This window comes from Sander vitreus, chromosome 22, assembly GCF_031162955.1.
Source record: "Sander vitreus isolate 19-12246 chromosome 22, sanVit1, whole genome shotgun sequence".
NCBI classification, from domain to species: Eukaryota; Metazoa; Chordata; class Actinopteri; order Perciformes; family Percidae; genus Sander; species Sander vitreus.
This window is the reverse complement of record NC_135876.1, coordinates 16,444,876-16,466,674: the sequence shown is the minus strand read 5'-3', so window position 1 is coordinate 16,466,674 and position 21,799 is coordinate 16,444,876. Positions and strand designations below refer to the sequence as shown.

At 41.1% G+C, this 21,799-nt stretch overlaps 2 protein-coding genes across 2 annotated transcripts in view; one reads left to right on the top strand and one right to left on the bottom strand.

Moving 5' to 3' along the window:
* The first annotated feature begins 852 nt into the window (after nucleotides 1-852).
* Nucleotides 853-4,289, top strand: chst2b (carbohydrate (N-acetylglucosamine-6-O) sulfotransferase 2b). The gene has a single exon (XM_078280136.1). The coding sequence runs from the start codon at nucleotides 1,603-1,605 to the stop codon at nucleotides 2,998-3,000; it is 1,398 nt and encodes a 465-aa protein (XP_078136262.1). The 5' UTR covers nucleotides 853-1,602; the 3' UTR covers nucleotides 3,001-4,289.
* Nucleotides 4,290-5,213: 924 nt separating this feature from the next.
* Nucleotides 5,214-21,799, bottom strand: part of LOC144536855 (sodium/hydrogen exchanger 9-like) — a 61,209-nt gene continuing 44,623 nt past the window's right edge. Inside the window, exons 13-16 of the mRNA XM_078280137.1 lie at nucleotides 13,376-13,421; nucleotides 11,394-11,449; nucleotides 6,419-6,524; nucleotides 5,214-6,329 (exon numbers count right to left, since the gene is read on the bottom strand). Coding sequence (XP_078136263.1) covers nucleotides 6,159-6,329; nucleotides 6,419-6,524; nucleotides 11,394-11,449; nucleotides 13,376-13,421 — 379 coding nt within the window. The 3' untranslated portion in view covers nucleotides 5,214-6,158. The remainder of the gene's footprint in view (nucleotides 6,330-6,418; nucleotides 6,525-11,393; nucleotides 11,450-13,375; nucleotides 13,422-21,799) is intronic.

Sequence of the window (21,799 nt, the reverse complement as noted above, 5' to 3'; positions counted from 1 at the left end):
TGGCTGTTAGCCTGGTCGGGACCAGGCTAGCTGTTAGCCTGGTCGGGAGCAGGTTAGCTGTTAGCCTGGCTGTTAGCCTGGTCGGGAGCAGGCTAGCTGTTAGCCTGGCTGTTAGCCTGGTCGGGAGCAGGCTAGCTGTTAGCCTGGCTGTTAGCCTGGTCGGGAGCAGGCTAGCTGTTAGCCTGGTCGGGAGCAGGCTAGCTGTTAGCCTGACTGTTAGCCTGGTCGGGAGCAGGCTAGCTGTTAGCCTGGTCGGGAGCAGGTTAGCTGTTAGCCTGGCTGTTAGCCTGGTTGGGAGCAGGCTAGCTGCAAAGAATAAATCTCCATGGTGATTTATGTGCCTCCGCTTTCGTGAAACCGAGTCAAGGCTAAATTCATCCAGGATAACGGGGAAATCCCGGCTTAATCCCTTATCTTGGTTTTGTGAAACAGGCCCCTGGGCTACCCTCTTGAGGCTGTAGTGTGTGTGTGTGTGTGTGTATGTGTGTGTGTGTGTGTGTGTGTGTGTGTGTGTGGGGAGGGGGGGGGTGCGACAAATAAGCTACATTTAATATGAAATATTGATTCTTCTCTGCACTCATGCACTATAAAGAGAACATACATATTAGGACTGTAAAGACCGGACTCTTAATATAATAACAATTTAAAAACAGATGCATTAAAACAAAAGTCAGCGTCAGCGTGGGAATGGGTGAGGTTGTGGCATTTTTATCAATCCTGTAGGCTACATCACTGCAACTGGTATAGTGTGCAGCTACATGTCTTGATAAGAAGGGAGGAGCATGGTTAATGATGCATATAGGGAGGTAACGTTAGGCCTCTCTGAAACATAACAACAGCATCATTCCCCACAGTGTACCATTGCTGCGATCTGTGGCAGCCAGAATCGAGTCTGCAGCGAGACAGACGTGCCGCAGGTCCAATGGTGAAGCTCGCTGACGCACGACGCCACCACGCGGGCCAATATAGTCCCTCTGTGGGCGGGCATTTCTCCTTGTATTCTGATTGTATCGGTCCAGTTTGTATTAGTTAGACGAGCAGAGAGGGGGAGCAGGAAGAACGAGGGACTCTTTCACTAAACAAACGCTGTGACTGTGGATACTGGCCGTTCACGGCTCCGTTATGGCAGACGCGGAAGGATTTGAGCTGCAGCCGGACGCGCCAAATCATGACGGTTTTATTGTCTGCGATGCCTGAATCTTAGCCGGCTGCATTAACAAGGATGCATCAGCTGATAACTGCGCAGAGATGCCTCCGCTGAACATGGACAAACGGGGCGTCTGTTACAAGGATGAAGGCTGCTTGCTTTTTGTTTTGAACACGAGCTACCCACAGAATCTCTGCAACTCTCTCTCTCTCTCTATGGACAACTTAAACGCTCCTCTCATCCATTCCTATGAAGAACATTGCGCAGTGCAGTGAAAACGGGATATCGTGTTGTGGATTTCGAATTGGCGGGGAATTACCTAATAATAAGCTGCTAATCAACTGGGTATCATTTCCCAGTAGCCCATAGGCTGTATACATCCTGCAGTGTGTTTGTACACACTCAATGTAAGGAGCTTTGTCTAGTGGTGAGAGAGCCACTCTCCGAAGGTACAGATGAGAGGCAAACAATATCATCAACCACTGAAGTTGACAGCGCCTTGGGAGAAGGATGCTGGCTTTGGGAGGAAGCTTAAAACCTACAGGAATCATACCAAGATAATAGCACAACCTGGGATCGTGATGAAAGTCCTCCGCAGGAAGAGGATTGTTTTATTTATGGCCTACTTCTTACTGCTGGTCCTCACTATGCTTAACTTGGCTAATTATAAATGGACTAAAGAGCCTCAGCAGTGTAACCATCAGATGAGGAGCACCACTTATCAGAGCAGATCTGATATTCGCTTCCTGTACAGACCCTCTCTGGCTAAAAAGAGACAGCTCATCTATGTTCTGACCACTTGGAGGTCAGGCTCGTCCTTTTTTGGGGAGCTTTTTAACCAAAATCCTGAAGTGTTCTTCTTGTATGAGCCAATGTGGCACATCTGGCAGAAACTGTACCCGGGTGATGCAGTGTCTTTACAAGGGGCAGCCAGGGACATGCTTAGCTCCTTATACCGCTGTGATCTGTCTGTTTTCCAACTTTACAACAGCCCCGGGGGCAAGAATTTTACCTCCCTGGGACTATTTGGGGCCACCCTCAATAAAGTGGTGTGCTCCTATCCCCTCTGCTCAGCCTACAGGAAAGAGGTGGTGGGCATGGTGGATGATAAGATATGTAAAAAGTGCCCTCCTCAAAGCCTTAGACTATTGGAAGAGGAGTGCCTCAAATATAGCACCATAGTCATTAAAGGGGTACGCATTTTGGACGTTAACGTGTTGGCCCCACTCATGGAGGATCCATCCTTGGATTTGAAGGTGATACATCTGGTCAGAGACCCGCGGGCAGTGGCCAACTCTAGGATCAAATCCAGACATGGCCTGATAAGGGAGAATTTACAGGTGGTTCGCAGCAGGGATCCTAAACTTCGCAGGATACCTTTTGTGGATCCTGGTCACAAAGCCAACAAGAAAGATGGAGCAGACTACCACTCCATAGGAGCCATGGAGGTGATCTGTGACCGCACCTCCAGGACTTTGAGGACTGCCTTAAACCCACCCAGCTGGCTGAAGGGGAAGTACATGGCCGTGCGGTACGAGGACCTGGTCGAAAACCCAGTAAAGACCTTGCGGAACATCTACCGTTTTGCCAACCTCACCACCAACCATGACATTGAGTCATTTGCCCTGAACATGACCAGTGGCTCCAGCTCCTCCTCTAAGCCATTCATAGTCTCGTCCAGGAATGCCACACAAGCTGCTAGTGCATGGAGAACAGTGCTCAGCATTCAACAGATCAAACAAGTGGAGGACTACTGTCACCATGCCATGTCTGTTCTGGGGTACGAAAGAGTCAGAACAGCCGGGGAGGCCAAGGACTTGAGCAAATCACTACTGACACACTCCAAACTGTGAAAACGTACTCACCACCAAAGACCTTTTTAATTTAATGTTCATTTTGCATCGAGTGCTGTTTCCTCTTATTGAAGAATTAAAGCTTTACTTTAAATCAGTGTTCGAGGAGCTCCCTGGCCACATCTGGAATGTATCATGTTTCTCTTGGTTGTATTGCAGTGGTATTTGAAGGGACCACTTCTTTTATACTGGAATATTGGATGTTTGACAATAGAAGGCCTATGAACGATGACTTAATTAGTGACGCTGCAACAATGAAAAAACAACAACTGTATAATTCATGTATCTTGTTATGATTACACTTCAAAGTTGCTATTTTGGGGTTATTTTTGAATGTTCAAAACCCTACAAAAAACAGTTTTTTCAGTCTCCATACTGTCTGTAAAAGTGAAAATAGTTGATGACAGAAAAACAAAAAAGAACAACGGTTAAAAAAAAAAAAAAAAAAGCTCATCGCTAATGTTTATTTGTAAGATCTGGTTGAGGTCAGAGACAATCAAATTGGTTTGTTGATGTACGTGCCATAGGTAGAGGTTTGATGACTAGGCTACATCAGAACAGCAGTAGTACTATTTCTAGATTTAAAAAAAGAGGATGTTTTGAATACCTTGTAGGATATCATGCACTGTGGACCATGTCATGGCTCTGGAGCTGGAAAGTCTGTAAGCAGTCTGTTCTACCATTTCAAATGTTTACAATTGCTTGCTCTTATGAAAACCGTGATCTGGGAATATTGCATTGAGTAAAGTTCACAGTTAACAAGACAGTTTACGCACCTGTGTTGAAGAACCTGCACTGCTGTACATGTAGAACTCATGATCAAAAATGAGCACTAGACCAGTGGTTCTCAAAGTCTGGAGCATGAGGCAAGGTTAAAAAGTCAAATAAAATCCAAAATCTACTAAATTTAATCAATATATTGTAATAACAAAAAAACGATATGCTATTAATGCATTTTTAATTACATATCGGTTTTGTAAGAATTTTGTTCTTTTATTTATGAGATGTTTCAAGGCATACCTTAGTTCAGTGCATTATGCACCACTGTGCCTTCCCTCACCATTTGAGAACCATTGTGCTGTAATGATGTCACACATTTGTTGCTATTTTCTACATAACTCAAAAGGTGCCCTGTGGAGTTTTTTTTTTTTTTTTTTTTGCAAACAAAGTTTACATTTATCGTTTCTCACCAAAACATATCATATGTATTCTTGAGGTCTAAGTAACGTGTTGAATAAATTTCCTTCCTCGTAAAACAATTGCAAAGCTGCATTGTTTACGTCAATGTTTACTTCCTGGTATTCTTCTTCTTCCCTGCATTTGTTGGTGCATTAATGTGATTCTTGGTGATTTACTGCCGCCTGTAGATCAGTGGAATAGTGTGAAACCATTAGCAGAAATGTGTATCCCGTCCCATCAGCATGCATGTGTGTCCTTGGGCACGAAAACAAACACAGCGGGGACGCACGCCTAAAAACAATGCTCTATAATGTTACTAGTGGTCAAAAACTCCACAGGGTGCATTTAAGTATTTAGAACGTCAGCTTCAATTTAGCGACAACCCAATCTTAAAGATCTCAAAGATATGGTTTAAAAAGGGAAATACACAAATGTTAAATGACTTGAATACAAAGTTAAAGGTATAAAAGTTAAAGGGAAAACCACAACAAAGCAGATTTTTCACTTACGCTTGTTGAGCCTAAAAGCTCAACAAGCGGCGTCTTTCTTTTTTAACAAGGTTACACAAAGTTTGTAAGCCCTTGTTGTGAGCAGTAAATTCCTCCTGCACGGAGTTATAGATCCTGTAGCTGGTGGGCGTACTTAAATGAGTAGTTCTCAATGAAAACATTTTTTTTTTTGCCAGAAGTAACTGTCTTATGTGAAGAGACATTGCTATTGAATTTTCAAGTGTCAGATTTAAATGTTTAGATAATTTGAGCATCACCGACCAAATGCGTTATTGTGCATTGTGTTGAGCTCCAAATGTCAGCAAATCACACCCAAACTAGTAAGACTGTACTCGGAATTAGACAAAACAATAAGCGATACTATGTTGCTATCATTCAGTCTTTTTTTGCTCAGAACCAAACTGAATATAAACATCAGCGCAAACAAAGGACAATGCATTGCATTTCTTTGCAGCAACTGAGGACTGAACATTGAGCATTCCAGTGATGCACCCATGCATTCACAACAAAATGGAAAGCCCTCACTCCAAGGACAATGGCTTTATTAACATGAGAGAAACAGTCTGCATATTCACAAAGCTTAACCTTCACAGATTGGATATGTGCACAACACCCTGCTTCACACAAGGCAAATGGGGCCCAGATATTTATAATGATGCACTCATAAAGCAGCAAAGTGCAATCTATAAATAAGTCAGAGGAAACCTTACATGCTAATAGTATCTTAGCCAAATGCTGTTGATATACTTAAGCATTCGGAAGTATTCTAGCCTGAGATGGGGGGTGGGGGGTAATACATTTAGTGGAATACATTTTGAATTTGTTAAAGGGATTGTAGCAGAAAACAGTGCAATAAAAGTTTAATAAGGAGTTGGGGAAGAGCAAAGCAAAGTTGGCACAAAAATACCATTTCAGCTGATTAAGGAAAATACCATGGTGTTTAATCACAGCCAATATTCAGGAGAAATTCTCCTGCAACCTCTGAAATCAAGACCTTATCTAACCGAGTAGCATAAAGATGCTCCACTGGCAATTTGTGTGTGACTCAACATGTATCTTCACCAGAACTTCTGCATTATAACTCTGCTTGCTGCAGAAAAGCACACTGAGCACACACAGGGCAATTTCTGCTTCTTGTCAGTTATGTTAAACATTAGGCACTTAAGGCAGGATTAATCATAATATTTCAGGTCTTAAATTCCTTGAAACGGGAGCAAACAAGCCAAGAAAATCATCAGCACGGCAACAGAAAGAGCAATGGCCTTTGTAATTTCTCCCTGCGCGAGTGTGTCTTTGCATGCATGTCAGCACAAGGGGAGTGCATGACCTTTTGGGAGCCATTGTAACACTGACTCCTGGTCGACTCCTCTCAGATGCCCCGGCCAATGACCCCACTCACTGTGGGAGGCAGGGCCTTAGCCTCAGGGCAGCAGACTCTGATAAGCTGGGTTGGAGGTGACTCCTGGAGCTTCAGGCCTCCCTGGCGAGAGCAGGAACAGTGCCAAGTCCCAGGTCTCCCTCCAGCAGGTCTTCCTGGTGCGTGGATCCAGAGTTACTTCCTATAGATCCAAGCTGGTTCTCTGTTTTCTCCAAATCAAAGGTGGAGTCATCTGGTTCAGTCTCACACAGCTGCTCTTCATCCTGAATGGCAAGGAGCAAATTATAATTGATAACTTTGATTTCTTTTATTCTATTAAGATATGTATGTAGTAACACAAGGGAAGTCTTACCTCCTGGACATGGGGGCTGCTGAAGAGTCTGGCAAATAGCCCACACCACTTTGGCACTGAGTCGGTGAGGGGAGGGCCACAATGTGTCAGCGCTGGCTTTAGGTATCTGTGACTTTGTTAAGGTATGGTGGCGTCAATGACAGCAAACAGGAGACAGGAAAATGGTTTGTTTTTAGCCTTTTCCAAATCGGGTGTTAGGCCACCGAGTTCTACTATTAATCATTTTATCAAAACCAAAGCACATCTCACTAGGGGCATATTTAGTTAGATTATATGTGTAAAGAAGCAATTGTAGTGTTTTTACTGATGTATTTTAGACAGTTCACAAAGGTTCAGAAGATCAAGGTGTGACATTAGTTGTGTTATCTTAGCTAAGTATGTTAATTATGGGTAGGACCAAAGGATTTGGGGGGGGAGAATTTGTGTTTAGATGTGGGAGTGCAAATCAGGACAAGGACTATGTTTGAAAGCATTGGTTGAAGTAAATTAAATAATTTTTTTCCTGCTTTGTAGTTGTCTTGAGAAATAAATCCCCACAATAAAAATAAAAAATGGGTCAGTCTTGCATGTGATTGAAACCAGAGGCAAGGTCAGAACTAATTTATAAATGTGTACAGGCATTTCTGATCAGTGTTGAGAGTAGGAGTAGAAAGGGCTGTTTTTGGATGCTGGATGTTATTGTAACGAACCTATGGAGGTGCTGTGGGCTGTGATGGTAGGTAGTCACTTGAAAATATGACATATAATACACCCTCTAACCCCCTTTTTTCAGGCCAGATGTCTACATACAGTAACTTGGTGGCAGCCAATTTTGTGTGATACACTTGATTCTGTATCCTCTCCATTATTTCCCCTTTAAAATGACAGGCACATGAACTAGCTTTAAGCTGTAAAAATAGTTCTGATAATAATTGCCCTTCTGCAGGTGTTCATACTTTGCTCTCCTTGCGCCTCGAAAAAAGACAAAACAATATTTCACCAATGCCATAATTTCTGTACAAAAGCAACCTTTGTACCTCAGAGCCTATAATGAATAGTGGGGGACTTACAATCCCCTGGCATAAGCACACAAAAAACAAAGAGCAGAGGGAAATGATCTAATGTGTTATGTGGCGCCAATTCTTAAATTATGGTGCTGTTATCAGCAATATGTAAGATGTGGGAATTATGGGCTGTATTCGCCAACTAACTTTGATTTATTTATAAAGGTCTCAAATGAAGAAGATAGAGAGAGAGAGAGAGAGAGACACCAGGGGATGAAGAATAGAGCGGTAGAAAGGGGGGAATAATTACTTCCTAGGGGGCCTGAAGGAGTGAGTTGTTTTCTCGTCGGCACAGTGTCCTCCTGTTCCACATAGCCATGGCCATACCAGCGACAGCGATGGCAATTATAACTGCTAGAGCTGCTTTCTGCTCCACAATGGTGTCAGGTTGTGTGTGTGTGTGTGTGTATGTGTGTGTGTGAAAAGATGCTGACTAGTTGTGTGGGGTTAGAAGCCCAACTGCTGCCTCAGCCAGCATTGCAGTAAGCATAATTTCCCACGTCACCTTTTCCTGACCTCTCATCAGTGGAGGAAAGTAAAGGAGCACATTTACTCAACTTCTGTACAGATTTAAGGTTATATACTTAACTTGATTAATTCCATTTCTATCTATCGATAGATAGATATATAGATAGATAGACATAATGAGTAAGAAACAAAACAAAAAAGATGGACCGTCCTCATTAAAATGTTCACTAAAAAAAAGTTATAAAAAAATAAATGAAATGGATATATGATAAATGGATTGATACTGATATTTCAAAATAGGTTCAAATAGGTAAGAACATCTTGTTTTACCATGTTTTAAAACATGGAGAATGTGTTATTTCTAATCTAAGAACATAATTATTTGGCTGCAACCATATCCCCACATGACACAAACAGTTTGACATCCTGTTCTTTTTTAGAATTAGATGAGAAGATCAATACCACTCTCACAAGAAAGGATGGATGTAGTGTTATCTCTTTACACTACCTTATACTTCTACTACATTTCAGAGAGAAATATTGTACTTTTTATTCTACTACATATTTTGGACAGATGCGGCTTCTAGTTACTTTGGCGATTCAGATTTTACATATGACTCATATCATCACCTTATCAATATAATGCATTATTAGAGATTAAACTACCCTACAGTATGTAAAGTAAATAGAGTAAAATTAGCTTTACTCTGACCAGCTACAACAATAAAATGCATACAACTCTTTGAAAAAGTCTCGCACACACAATACAAAATGTCAGCAGCACGTACAATTTACAACTGGTGCCACCTCCCTTTTAACTGTTACTTCCTACTGTGGTATATTATATAATACCGTATAAAAATAGAGGAACCAGAGAGATTTAACTTCCTAGTCACAGACTCATCCAGGACCAAGCCAACTGTATATTGCAGCCACCCCAGGTCTCTTAAACATGGGTGGCCTCTGGGATGCCACAGTCAAAACAAAAACAGCAGTTGACAGCCCTCAAACCACAGTCTGCAAACCACTTCAGCAGGAAAGATCAAACAGGCTTTGATGTCGGTCAAAATCACTGCTTAAGAGTAAAGTGTTTGTCCTAATGAGCCTTACAGCCAGGCTGACAGAGAAACGTTTAAGGAAGCAGCAGTGTGCCTTTAGGATAAGACACCGGCAAGCCAAGTTGAGGCTCAATTACCTGGCAGTGGGATCGGGGCTGAGGCTCCTCTCACCTGGTCCACATCAAAGCATCTAGACTCTATTTTACCATTTTCTTTTTCCATCAATAGGAAACATTGGCCAGAACTGTTTTTTCATCTTGCTCACAGCTTCTCTCATCCCCTCTCGCTTTCTCTTTCTTACATTTACATGCAAATAAAAAAAACACCACACATTCTGTCGAATTTGCAAATCAACCCCCTATGTAGACTTTTAACTAAAGCCAAAGGGTGTGGGTATGTAGTTACTATGGTTACACAGACTTGTGTTGCAAGCAATGAGCGGGTCAATAAGTAGGATTAGGCATCGAGAACCAGTTCCAACTTGGAATCGTTTCAAAATTTACGATTCCAATAGAATTGTTTTTTTGTTGGAATCGTTTGGAAAATTTGGTTTAGAATCCGAACATCGGTTCCAAATTTAACATGTTTTGGTTGTGTGGCTTTAGTTTACGGCGAAAAAGACCAGTAAAACTGTAAATCACCATTGTATCAAAAATAAAATGTTCCTTTTATCTGTGAAATAAGCATGTGACCCGATTCAACTCCACCCCTCAAAGAATCGGATTCAAAAGGAAGAATTGGAATCAGAATTGTTAATATCATAACGATGCCTAACCCTATCAAAAAGTGTCATAAATTGAATGTTTGCGTATTATGGGTGTGCACAGCTATCAACTTTGGCTGTCTCGGTAGACACTAGAGAGCTTGCCAGGCTCTGCTCAAAGGTCAAAAATCAGACATGTTTATACATTTTGTTTTTTACGGATTAAACACACAAGATATAAAATGAAAATTAGTGAGCTTTGGAGGGGCTGGTAGGTGGATTTTGTTACCTTTGTACAAATGCAGCCTAGCTGTTTCCACTGTTTTCAGCCTTTAAGCTAACCTATGGTAACCGGCTGTTGGCTGTGGCATTATACTTTACCTTATAACTCTAAGCACTAAGTGAATAAACCAATTTTCCAAATGTCAATAAAACTCTGCTTCTCACATCAACAAAATATGCTTACTGTTTTTTTTAATCCTTTCTAGACCTGTTGTTTAGTGTGTATTTTCAGAAACGGTGTGTACTTCTATGTCACCATCATTTTGACATTCCAGCAAACTCAACAGTTGAAAACTGTATTGAACATTTAATTAAGGGTATATTTCTGCAACGTGTGAGAGTTTCTTTATTTAGGCGGTAATTCGGCATTCGGTTCTGAGAAAAGTAACGTTTGAATCAATGTTTTCAGAAGCTGAAAGACTTACAACAAACAATGAAATGTAAAAAACAAAACGGCATCAGGAAGGACATTAAGCCATATCAAGTTCTGTGCTTTACGGGGATTTCACAACTCATTCAACCACATTCCTCTCTTTGGCATTTTACACCCTGAAAAAAAAAAACTAATGGGTTTGATCAGGAACTTTGTCACTAATCCAACAATCCATAATGTAACCCATTAGTGTTTTTAGGTTTAATGGTTTAACAACACTGTCCAATCATATATGTCCCCTAACTGTTAAATGCACTTCTCGAAAAAATATATTATTAAATATTAGCACACTCATGCATTAAATTGAATAGACCTACTCTAAATGAATGCACTAGCTGCATTTCATTGTTTTGCAGTGGAGATAGAGACCATAAAGTAAAATGATGTGCTCCTTACCGATCACCAGGGCAGTCATGAGGCCAGTCATTAAAAATGAGATTAGCTTAAACCTAATGAAATCCTCATGTTTTCTTACTGGGAAATTCTCTGGTTACAGGAATCCAGTTCACAACGTAGTCAAAGGCAAGTCAATTGAAGCAATAGTTTTGGGAAATACACTTTATTGCCACGAGTTAGATGAAATGGTCATGTCTGTATGGTAAACAGGCTGCAGCTAGCAGCTTAGCCATGTATACAGACTGGTAACAGGGGAACCTTTCCGAAGCTAACAAAATCAGATTGTGTACACTGATTTTGTATGTTGTTTCCTTTACACTGGAAAATGGGAAAAAACTGTTTTCCAAAACGTCAAAATATCCCTTTAATATGCATACATAGACCCACCACTTTCCTGAAGCAGTGCATGGACTTTCTGTTTGTTCTACCATCACAGTACATAAGGGTATTTCTTTCTATCTCCTGAAATGAAGCACTCTGCCATTTTCCCTTGTACTCACTGTATAATACCACTCCATAGACCAGTGTGTTAAGCATCGTGAGTGCAAACAGATGTGAGAGTGCTTTAGAGAAGAAAGCAGTGAAAGGATACTTGTAGTCCAGATGGTGCCACAGGCCCTGTGTTGTGTCTGGCCTCCCTGTAGCAACCTGTACACCATGAGAGGACCACTGTTATTCATTGACACACAAAGACCCTCTGGGGTGGCTACATACGCTGCCTGATGGAAATGCTGAAAACCTGCACCCCTGGATGGTCAGTGGGGTCATATCCAATGACCTCAGCTTTTACAAGTGGGACCTCGAGCCCTGTGCTTATATTGGAAAATCTTGTTTTAAAAAACGGCAAAGCCCCTAGAGATTCCTACTTGCTACAGTAAGAACACGCCCCCAGCAGTCTGTGTGTGAACTCTGGGCAAGGTTACATTTAAACATTTTCATAAGAAAGAGCCCTGGGGCTCAGCCTCACCTCGCCACTGAAATCCTCCTCCAGCCTTACCGGCCACGTTGCCTATTCTGTCTGCCCCTTCTGGCCTCATAATGCCAGGGAGCTGCCCAGACCATGTCCCAGTCACAACGTGCAGATAAAAGTCAGGTCAAATAAGAAGATGAAAGAGACGGGATGGAGAGCTGCACAGAAGCAGCCATGGTAAGGTGTTAGGGGGGAGTGTGTGTATGTCTGTGCACAACCAAGAAAAAAAAAAAAACAGTGACAGTGTGCTGCAAAGGATGTGCTACAGATGGTCATTTAGCAGGAAGCAAAAACTGCATTTCCTCCTCTTGAACCTCTTCTTCGCTTTGATGTCATGTCAAAATAAACAACAGAGCCAAGATTAAAGGGTGGAAGCATATTAAGTGTCGGTGGAAGAGGATGGCAGGATATGCTGTAAATCTTTGCTATGTACATGTGAACATGCTGCATATTGTTATCCTTGTAATGTAGAGTGTGTGCAAAAAAAAAAAAGCTCTACCAATACCCTATAGCAGGAGTCAAACACGTACAGACTCCGTAAATGTGACGCAGTACAGCGCTGCAGCACTTTAATGGTAATTAAAAATAGCTCTTAACCAAATTAAGTTTCATTCATTCATCGCCCCTCTCCTCTCACTTTGTTCAGTTCCCTCCAGTGGGGAGAGCTGTAGTGTTGACAACGAAGCAGAAAACACACCTTAAAGCACAAGCTACTGTATGCATATGTAGTATCACTTTGTATACAGCAGTGTACGTTATTTTAAGTATTATGAATGAGTGAATAATAGAAGCTGCAGGGCATCCATCTGCTGAAGTCATCTGGAAAGCAAGTGAAGCTGCATAGTTTCTTTTTAATTCTATAGATAGATATATTACAATAAAGATAATTGCATTAGTGATTACGGAGTCGTTTTCAAGCCTTGTGAGCTGTTTTCTACTGGCATCTGTCATTTCTCTCCCTATATTTTGGTAATTAGCTCCTCATTTTTAAAGTGTAATGTATACTGGCGGAGACTTTTCATGAAAAATGGATCCGCTGAATACCTAAACAGAACCATCTAAAAACTATAGGTAGACCATTAGGACTACTGTTTGCAACAGTTGTGTTTTTAAGCACATAAAAACAGCTATTGTCTGCAATACATAAATATACAGTAGCACTAATGCTCAATATTCTAAATGGGATTGATGAGCAATAGCTATGAAGTGCAGCTAAATGGAGGCAGCAAACCACAGTCAGAGTAAACAATACCATCTTGGGTATTATGGCTTTTTGTAAGACTGAAATTAGAAGAAAGCAAGACAGATTGATGCTTTGCTGCTTGGTATATACAAACATAATGTTTTATATTCTCCTTAAAAAAAAAAAAAAATACAAATACTTTTTACATTGTTGACCAAAGATTTACTGGACATCATATTTTTAATGCATTCCTGTAGATGGAAGCTGGTCATGGCACTGACACTATTTTAAAGAGTCACTTGCAAAAACATCTGCACAAGGTTGTAGCACTGCAGATTAAAATACATTTCAATGCCAGAAAGGAGAATGACTGTGGCTGAGCAACAGAGCAGACTGAATAGTGACAATAAGGTGTTTTTACCTCATGAGAAAGGTCTTCTGGACTTTCATCTGCATCCACCCCCACTCTGTAGAAAACGAAAAGAAAGAGACAGAGACAAATCCCAAAGGGATTTTATTCTTCATTACATGTGAAACTGTACCTCTTTTAAAGTCAGTCTAGCACTGCACGTGACTACGAACGAAAGAGAAAGTCAGCGCGGAACCCGGCTCAGTTTGAACAAGACCTTTCAAACAGTTTCATCAAAATCAGCCTCGTCTTCCACATCACACCAAGAAAATGTCAGCTGGGTAAACCTTTGATAAGTGACAAATCGCGTTGCAATTATGTTTGATAGTCTGCGTGCCTGCCATTTTTACCCTGTCAAAGTGCGAACCCTACTTTGCCGCAGGCGTGCTCGAGCAACAGGGCTGAGAGGAGAGGCCGACTGGCTGCTTGCTTGCTCTCAATTGAAACAAAGTGACTCAGCACTGGTCAGTGACAGCCTACTGAGCTGCTTCATTGGGCAACAAGGGCACTATCTCAGCGTGCACACGCATTCCCTGCATCCACCCACCCACCCACACCCACACACACACTTTTACCCTGAATCTGAAATCAAAAGGTGATTATGACTTTGTAGCATTTTCTTACATTATAATAATTGCATGTCAACCGAAATCCACTAAAGGTAAAGCGTTTCCCACAGAGGTTAGAGGGATGCTGAGAACAAGATGGCTGTCGATGCTAGTTCCTACAGGTCAGCAGTTTGAAATAGCCTACCAATATCCCTGTGCTGTGCATGCGTGCGCGTGTGTGTAGTTTGAAGGTGCTGATGCCAAAGCCTTTCACCGAGAGGCTCCTGCAATAATCAACAACAACAGAGAAGAGATTCTCATCAGAGCATTGGAGCGCTGCGACTACTTTAGCTTGTGCAGATTTTTGTCTTGGCTGCCTTCCCTCCACAATCCATCTCCAGTGTTTGTCTTTACTGTTTTTTTTATTTTTTTTATTTCTCCCTCTCTGATCAGTGTTCTTCTTGTTATCGGTTCTCACATTTCAGTTTAGTATTATGCTGTGAAACTCTGGAAAACATTCTGTTTTCATTTCATTGTACTTGGTAATTAATTTGATTTTGCTGTGGTCTATCCCATCAAACCATCCGTCATTAACCATTTTTGTTTTCCTTTTTCACCATCTGTCCCTGTCTCTTCCTCTATTTACAGTATTCCACCCAGCTTCTGTCTCTTCCTGTTTATTTGCTGCAACTTCCTCTCTACAATCATCATTATCTTAACCACATCCATCTTTGTTGCTTTCATTCTTTTTTTTAAACCGAAGATTCTTTCTGTTCTGGTTTTTCCAAATCTGTTCTGTCCGCTTTCAAACGTCTCGTCCTCCACTTTCATCCAACTATCTCTTTTCTCAACATCCATTTTACTCTTAGTCTCTTTATCCCCTCCTACCTCCTCTTAATTTTGTTTCTTTGTCATCTCCTTCTACTGTCTCCCTGCTATACCCTTAATTTTCTGCCCACCACATGTATTTATTCTTCTTATCAGAACAGTAGAAAGAGGCACAGAGGTTGAAATTGTGCTGAAATTGCACAGGGATGAAGGTAATGGAGGTGCATGAGATCTGTCTTTATTATGCAAGTTCTTACACTGGAGCAAGTTGTTTTGGTGCAAAGTGTTATGGGAAAACCTCTTGGATGGGGCAGGCTGTGACAGGCTCAAACGGACTGCACTACTCATGACGCATTGCCTTCAGCTGGTGGAATACATTCCCAGTCGACAGGCTCTGTCACTGAGCTTAGCTGATAGAAAACGGAAAGGGCAGATAAAGTGTGAGGGAAAGAGCCAGAAAAGGAACACAAGCTTAAGGTAGAGAGGAGAGCAAAATGGGAAAAAAAGAGAATGAATTCCAGTTTCCTGAGCATGATGGTGAGTGAGATAGTCTTCAGTGACATGAGAGTGAAAGAATGAGTTGGTGCTGCCGTGTGTGAGAGGGAGAGATGGTGACTGTGTGAGTGAAAGATTGACTAGGAGACAGGACAAGACAGCCAGAGAGAGACATAGAAAAAGATATAAAAGAGAATAGCAAAGTGAGACAGTCCCTCTTAAAAGAGAGGAACAAAGAGATAATAGCGAGGCAGGGGGATGTTTGTGAGAAGGACGACTTCTGTTTTGTGTCTGGGAGAATATTTTACTGTCAGTCAGCCTGCTCTCACTGTATCGTGTTTTTAGATCGATGTGACCACCTGTGCCCTGTTACCCTTATCTTCAACACACTGACACTCAATAAAGACGAATCAAGTCCAAACTAATCTTACTAAAAATAACAACTCTGTGACCGTTAGTTCACAGCTATACATCTGCCAACGAGTGAAAGTGGACAGCCACAATGGGAGAGGAAATGAAGCGCTATGGAGGAAAGTCTGTAAACTTTGCTTAAATGTATATCTACTCCAGGAAATAAGGTCCTAGACAACAGCTGAGGCACGGGTACTTTTGTAATGAGCCTCCACAGGAGAATGTGGGCCTCCCATGACCCAGCTACCTCCCCAAATGAGGTGGAGTTTCCCATTCTGCAGGGAAACCACACCCATGCATTAAAACAAAAAACAAAAACGGAATAACTCAGACAAGAGTGACAAGATTGAGTTGTAGCTGCTATCCATCCTACCTATAGTAATCTGCAGCCTCTGATACTAAAATCTATATTTTTGTCTCTGTTAGCGTGGTCTTTATGTGCTGATAATATCTCCACTCTGCTGAGCTCCACTGTGACTAAAATATCTCTGGACATTTTCCAGGATGACAAAGCGTTCTGCACAGGGCCTTTACTGACGACTCATCCAGGCTTTTTGGGAGTGATGCTATTAATAGGAACATGTTTTTTTTTAACTGTAAGAGAATGTATCTGCTTTTTATTTAGTACAAAAAAAGGCAGAACTGTCACACCCAAGATGGACACAGAAAGCACCCCTGCTCACCCATAAACACATCCTTATAATATTTCCACTTTTGCCTAAAAGAAAGAAGAGCAAAATATCTTGGCCTTGAGCAGTGGGTGTGCACACATACATGTGGGCCTGTGTCTCTGTAGCATTGTCATCAGAGACAGTAGTGGGCTGATAAAGGTGTGCTTGCTGTGCAGCAGAAACTGTACACACAGCAGAAACAGCTTCCAGAAACTACTCTACTACTTTGCACATACATTACAGCTCATTTATAATATATCCTCTTACCTTGGAGGCAGTCTATAGGTAGTAGTTCACTGTGTTTACATGCAGGCAAAACATTTCCTCGTGAGGAGAAAACCTCCTCTGGATGTGATTAGCTGCACTAGTTAATAAACATTTGGATGAGTTCAAGTACTTAAGTAGCATTATACTCAGTAGGCAGGGTAAATCAAGTTCTGACACTCCTCCCCTCTGCTGTGCTCACTCTGTGCTATTTCTTCTACTTGCTGCTCCGAGAAAGAGAGAGAGGAGGAGGAGAGAAAAATAGACAGGAGAGCACATTGAGAGAGAGATGGGAGACAAAGAGAGTCAGAGTCTCTTGACTGTGAGCTTGGACAAGAGGAAAGCTGTAAGTCATCCTTCCAGTTTCCTGTTTTTGCAAATCCCATTTGGTTGTTCTTCTCACCAGGGATTCCATATGCGACAGTGTATACTCCTCCTAACAGAGATCTGAATTTAGAACCAGCATCAACATGAACACCACACACACACACACACACACACACACACTGTTGTGGCACTATCTTTGTGGGGATCCGTCATTGACATAATGCATTCCCTAGCCCCTTACCATCACAACTAAATGCCTAACCTTAACCCTTACCCTAACCCTAACCTGATTCTATCCCTAATCCTACAACCAAGTCTTAACTCTGAAACAGCCCTTTAAACTTGTGGGGTCCAGCATTTTGGCCCCTCAAGACTGTCGGGAAGTATACTGGACTCCCGGTTTTTAGACCCCACAAATATAGTTAAACAAGAACACACACACACACACACACACACACACACACACACACACACACACACACACACACACACACACACACACACGGGACAAGTGATGAGTGGTATAACAGTGTAACAAACAACATGGATTTAAATTGTCACATTATATATAGTGTATTGTGAGCTCATCAATAAGATGCAGACTATGCAGAGCAATAGTTGTTGCCATAGGTGGCAATAAAAGCAACATCTTTTATCAACTCAAACAGAAAACATTTCAGGGACTAAGAAGAATGTGTGCTCTGGCTCAAATAGCTCTAGCAGTCGTGTAAAAAAAAAAAAAGAAGAAAAAAAAGAAAAGAAAAACTGCAGACATCAATGTCTGCAGTGACTCAGACACTGACTGTAAGATTGCGTTGTATTGACTGAAGTGATTAGAGTGAGTGATACGAAAAACCAGCAGTGGAAGGACTTTATAAAAGCTAGGACTGTGCATTAACGCAAAGACATGGCCCTCATCCAAACTGTTGAGATAAATGACTGTAAAGGAACAATCTGTAATGCTTTTATGCTCTTAAGGTTTTAATAATGAAAATAAGCATTTTGTTTTTTTGTTTGATCATAACTGGAGTTATAGGCCTGCTTTACTGCTATGTTTACAAATGTAACTGATTTAACAAACCTACGAGAGCTTCAGAAAACATTTAGAATTGTTTTCTACATTTAATTTATGTATTAAAAGAGCTGTCAATCAAATTGGGAGTCACTGCAGGTTCCGTCGCTCAGATGACTGCATTTGTGGTAGTTTATGTAGTAACAAACCACAAACAAGTCACCCAAAACAAAATCCTCAAGTTGCACTGTAGATACCGTGAGAAAGTGGAGTAAACGGCACTCACACACAAGTACACACATCAGCTGTGCAGTGTGATAAGCTCTTAACTTCCACCACCTATGAAACCCTGCCTCCATAACCACTGTCAAGTACTTTAATAGTTACCCAATAATAATTTTAACTCCAGACAAATAATCATTACGATCCCAGAATCTTGTACTGCGTTTAACTCACATTCTCTTGAAATTATATAAAGTAGTATATGTTGTCATACATGATGTGTGCTGAACCCCTACATCTCTCAGTATAATGACTCTGTGGTGTGTGAGCTGATAAAACAAAGAACATTCCAAAATAAGCTTCCATTCCTATCACTGCAGTGTTACAAAAGAACAATCCATATATGGCCAAGTCTCTGTGTAACTGCGGTATTTAGGTCAATCTACTGAAACCTAGAGTGAGAGAGTCCCACTCTCTCTGCAGTTTTAACCTAAATTTCACATCACTTGAGCTGGTATAAAAATAAAATTGGCAGAGTAGTGCGTGTGCGTTTGTACATTAGTGTATGTATGCTCTCACATGCACATGTATCAGTGATATTAGTCAAGCATCTATCTGTGCATGTTGCACTGGGCTGTGCAAAGCTTTTACATAAAAACACGGTTAATTGTTAAAGAGATGATGTTTTGTTAGATAGCCCATCTAACCAGACGAAACTTTCAACATTTTCTACCATATTGCACACTGATGAATGTTCACCCACTCAACAGATATCCAAATACCATGTTATCATTTCTGTTGTTTAATCTGAAGCACAGGATAATAATGGCCAGAAATAATTCGGCACATTATGTAATGCCAACTTGAAATTGCTGCTAGTCATGGCTTGATGCCAACTATTCACAAACCCAGTAACAGTTATGAGAGCTCTGTGCGCTGTGGCCACGGAGGGAAGAACAAATTCAAATTTTAACCTGAAAAAGTACAAATTTAGTTTATCAATTCATTTGTCATGATCAATGATATTTGACAAACAGAAAGGGTGTAAATAAACCAGAGTGAGCCATAAATATTTTGTTTTTCATATTCATTCTGAAGAACTGCCCTTTCAGTGCACATGTGTTCAATTATTTATGTGGTAGCAGTATGTTAAAAAACAAAATTGGTCATTTTGAAATATATACGCTTTATATAGATCCTCTTATCTTACTCCCGGCAAGAAAGCGAATAAGCATGCTTCCCAAAATGACTAACTTTTTCTTTATTGTTGTTGGTTGATCAAGGTGGTCTCTGATCTAACTACTTCACTATTTAACTATAGCCAGCTACTATATTTAAGGTGTTTTGCATGTAAAAACAGAACAAAACTACAGCCATCAGATACATGTAATAGAGAAAAAATTTAATTTATCATGGCAATGTAGGGAGTAAGAATGAAAAGGAAACAAAAATGAATTACTTATTTTCGGTGATTTGCCACTTGTCTACCTCAGTATTGTACAGTACTTGAAATAAACTAGGTACTAAGTACTTTTCTGCTTTCGTGCACTGAATTGTTTTCCCTTGTATCATGCCATTACTGTATCAGGATCCTACTTTGCTACATATATGAAATTAAAGGTAAAAAACAATATATAGTAGCATACAGTATATTACTGTAAGATATCTCTGTCTTAGTTTGAGCCTCTCTTACATGTTCTCACTGTGTCAACTGCTGGAGAGAAAGACATCCCTCCACCATGGAAGCTGACAGCCATCAGTGTTTCAAACAGTGTCAGTTTAGCAGGAGGGGAGTCTTTTAGCATTTCAGCCAGCTGGATCCCTGTGGCTAACCAATGGCAGTTGGGAGCAGAGGAGGCTGTGGGAGCCAAAGATATTTTCATCACACAGAATTAATTTCCCTTCTCACAACGCTCACCTGAATGTCTCAGCATGACACAGGGAAATGGCCTAATTTTAGCCCAGTGGAGTAAGCGGGATCCAGAGCAAGGCAAGAATTGGCTGTATAACATCACTGCAAAAGACATCAGCGTTACTTTGTTTCTCTGATTACTGACAGGAATGGGAGGTGAGTTATTACTTTTGAAAAAAAGAGCTACAACCACCAGCCAAACAGTTTTGGTGGTGCAGATTTATTGCCCTTAAGGAATAATAACATTACTTTTGACAAATATATTACTAGGCAGATATATTAACAGCTCACAAGCTCTGCTTCTGAAAATGTTCACTGTTGGCATGTAAATAAAGCCATGTGATGCAAATGTATAATAGCTATTCAAATGCTTTCTACAGTATATGCATTGCAATAGGAGAACAATAATACAGGGAAATGAAAGCAAATTCACGTTGTATTTGCCTTCATAAATGTCTAGTTTGCCATCAGCAATAACTATTAACGATTGTGTGAAAGTGTAAACCGTGCACAAACATCAACAGCTATGCCAAAGTCTCTCACAGCCAGAGTCAGGTCCTCGATGAAATGTTCTAAAACCTCAAGCTGTTTAATGATTGTTAATGACTAGCAAAGTGTTCGACTGAAAATACAATAATAGCCTGTTACATTACTGCTTGCTGGTGTGTGCATGTGCACTGCCAACTGGGAAATCATAATGAAAACGGTTGTGGTCAGTGAAAACCTCTAAAATCAAGATTGTTGATGAAGCTTTCAATAACTAGAGTTGCACTTGCCTGCAATTCTATTCTAGTTGCCGGATCGTTCATAATTGTGGAACAGAACAAATATCTGTCTTTATATCGCCTTCCTTCTTCCTTTTTCTCACTCTATGCCAAAACCGCCTCAAGGCTATGAGATCAGATGTTTCCTTTAGATAACGCTGGTGAAACTCTCCATGGCTGAATCTGAGGCATGTCTTGATGCTGTGTTTGGCTGTCATTTTTGGACAGTGCCATCTCTTAATAGTAGAGGATCAAGGGGTGGTATTTGCTGGCCCCGGCTAAATATATCAGGAGAATCTCAGAGAAAGGCCTTAGTGGTATATGGGTTAACATGACGAGGCAGTTCCAACAACAGTAGCCCGTTTTGTGTTATATATGGCACTGGGCTAATGGCTTACTGCTTCCTGCTGCAAAGCCGACTGGAGGGATTTCCTTGTTTCTTTTTTACAGGAAAATGGCCTGCTTTTTATTTTTTTGTACTTCAAATTGGGCTTAAAAGAGGCAAGTAAATTAAACCTGCACTGGATGGTGACTTGAATAAGAACACTGTGACCACTGTGTACCTTTTTTTCAAGTGGAACTGACACAGGTAAGACGGCAAGATATGATAGGAGTGGTGAGAAGATAAGGAAAGTGTATTTCTGTGTGTCTGCTGCCAGCAGCCAGCTGGTCAGGATGACCATTAGTCAATTCTGCCTGACAAAATTAGATGTGTCAAACCACTGCCTCACACCCCACGGCATGGAGCTGGTATACTGTCATGTCTGTAGATCCACACATGCATGTGTTGCAGCTGCATAAGTGGTCTGTAATAGTTGATTTTGGGGTTTGGACATCAACCATTTTTTTCCACCTGCTCACTCATCTGCTGCCTCATCACACTCTCCCCCTTTCATACGAACACAATCTTCACAATGCTGCTGCAGTGAGGGGATATTGTTCTCTATATGTAGGTGCTGATGAAATTTTGAGGGCGAGTTGT

What these genes read in the sequence shown, in the direction of transcription:
- chst2b (XM_078280136.1), top strand. Translation starts at nt 1,603, where the DNA reads ATGAGAGGCAAACAATATCATCAACCACTGAAGTTGACAGCGCCTTGG.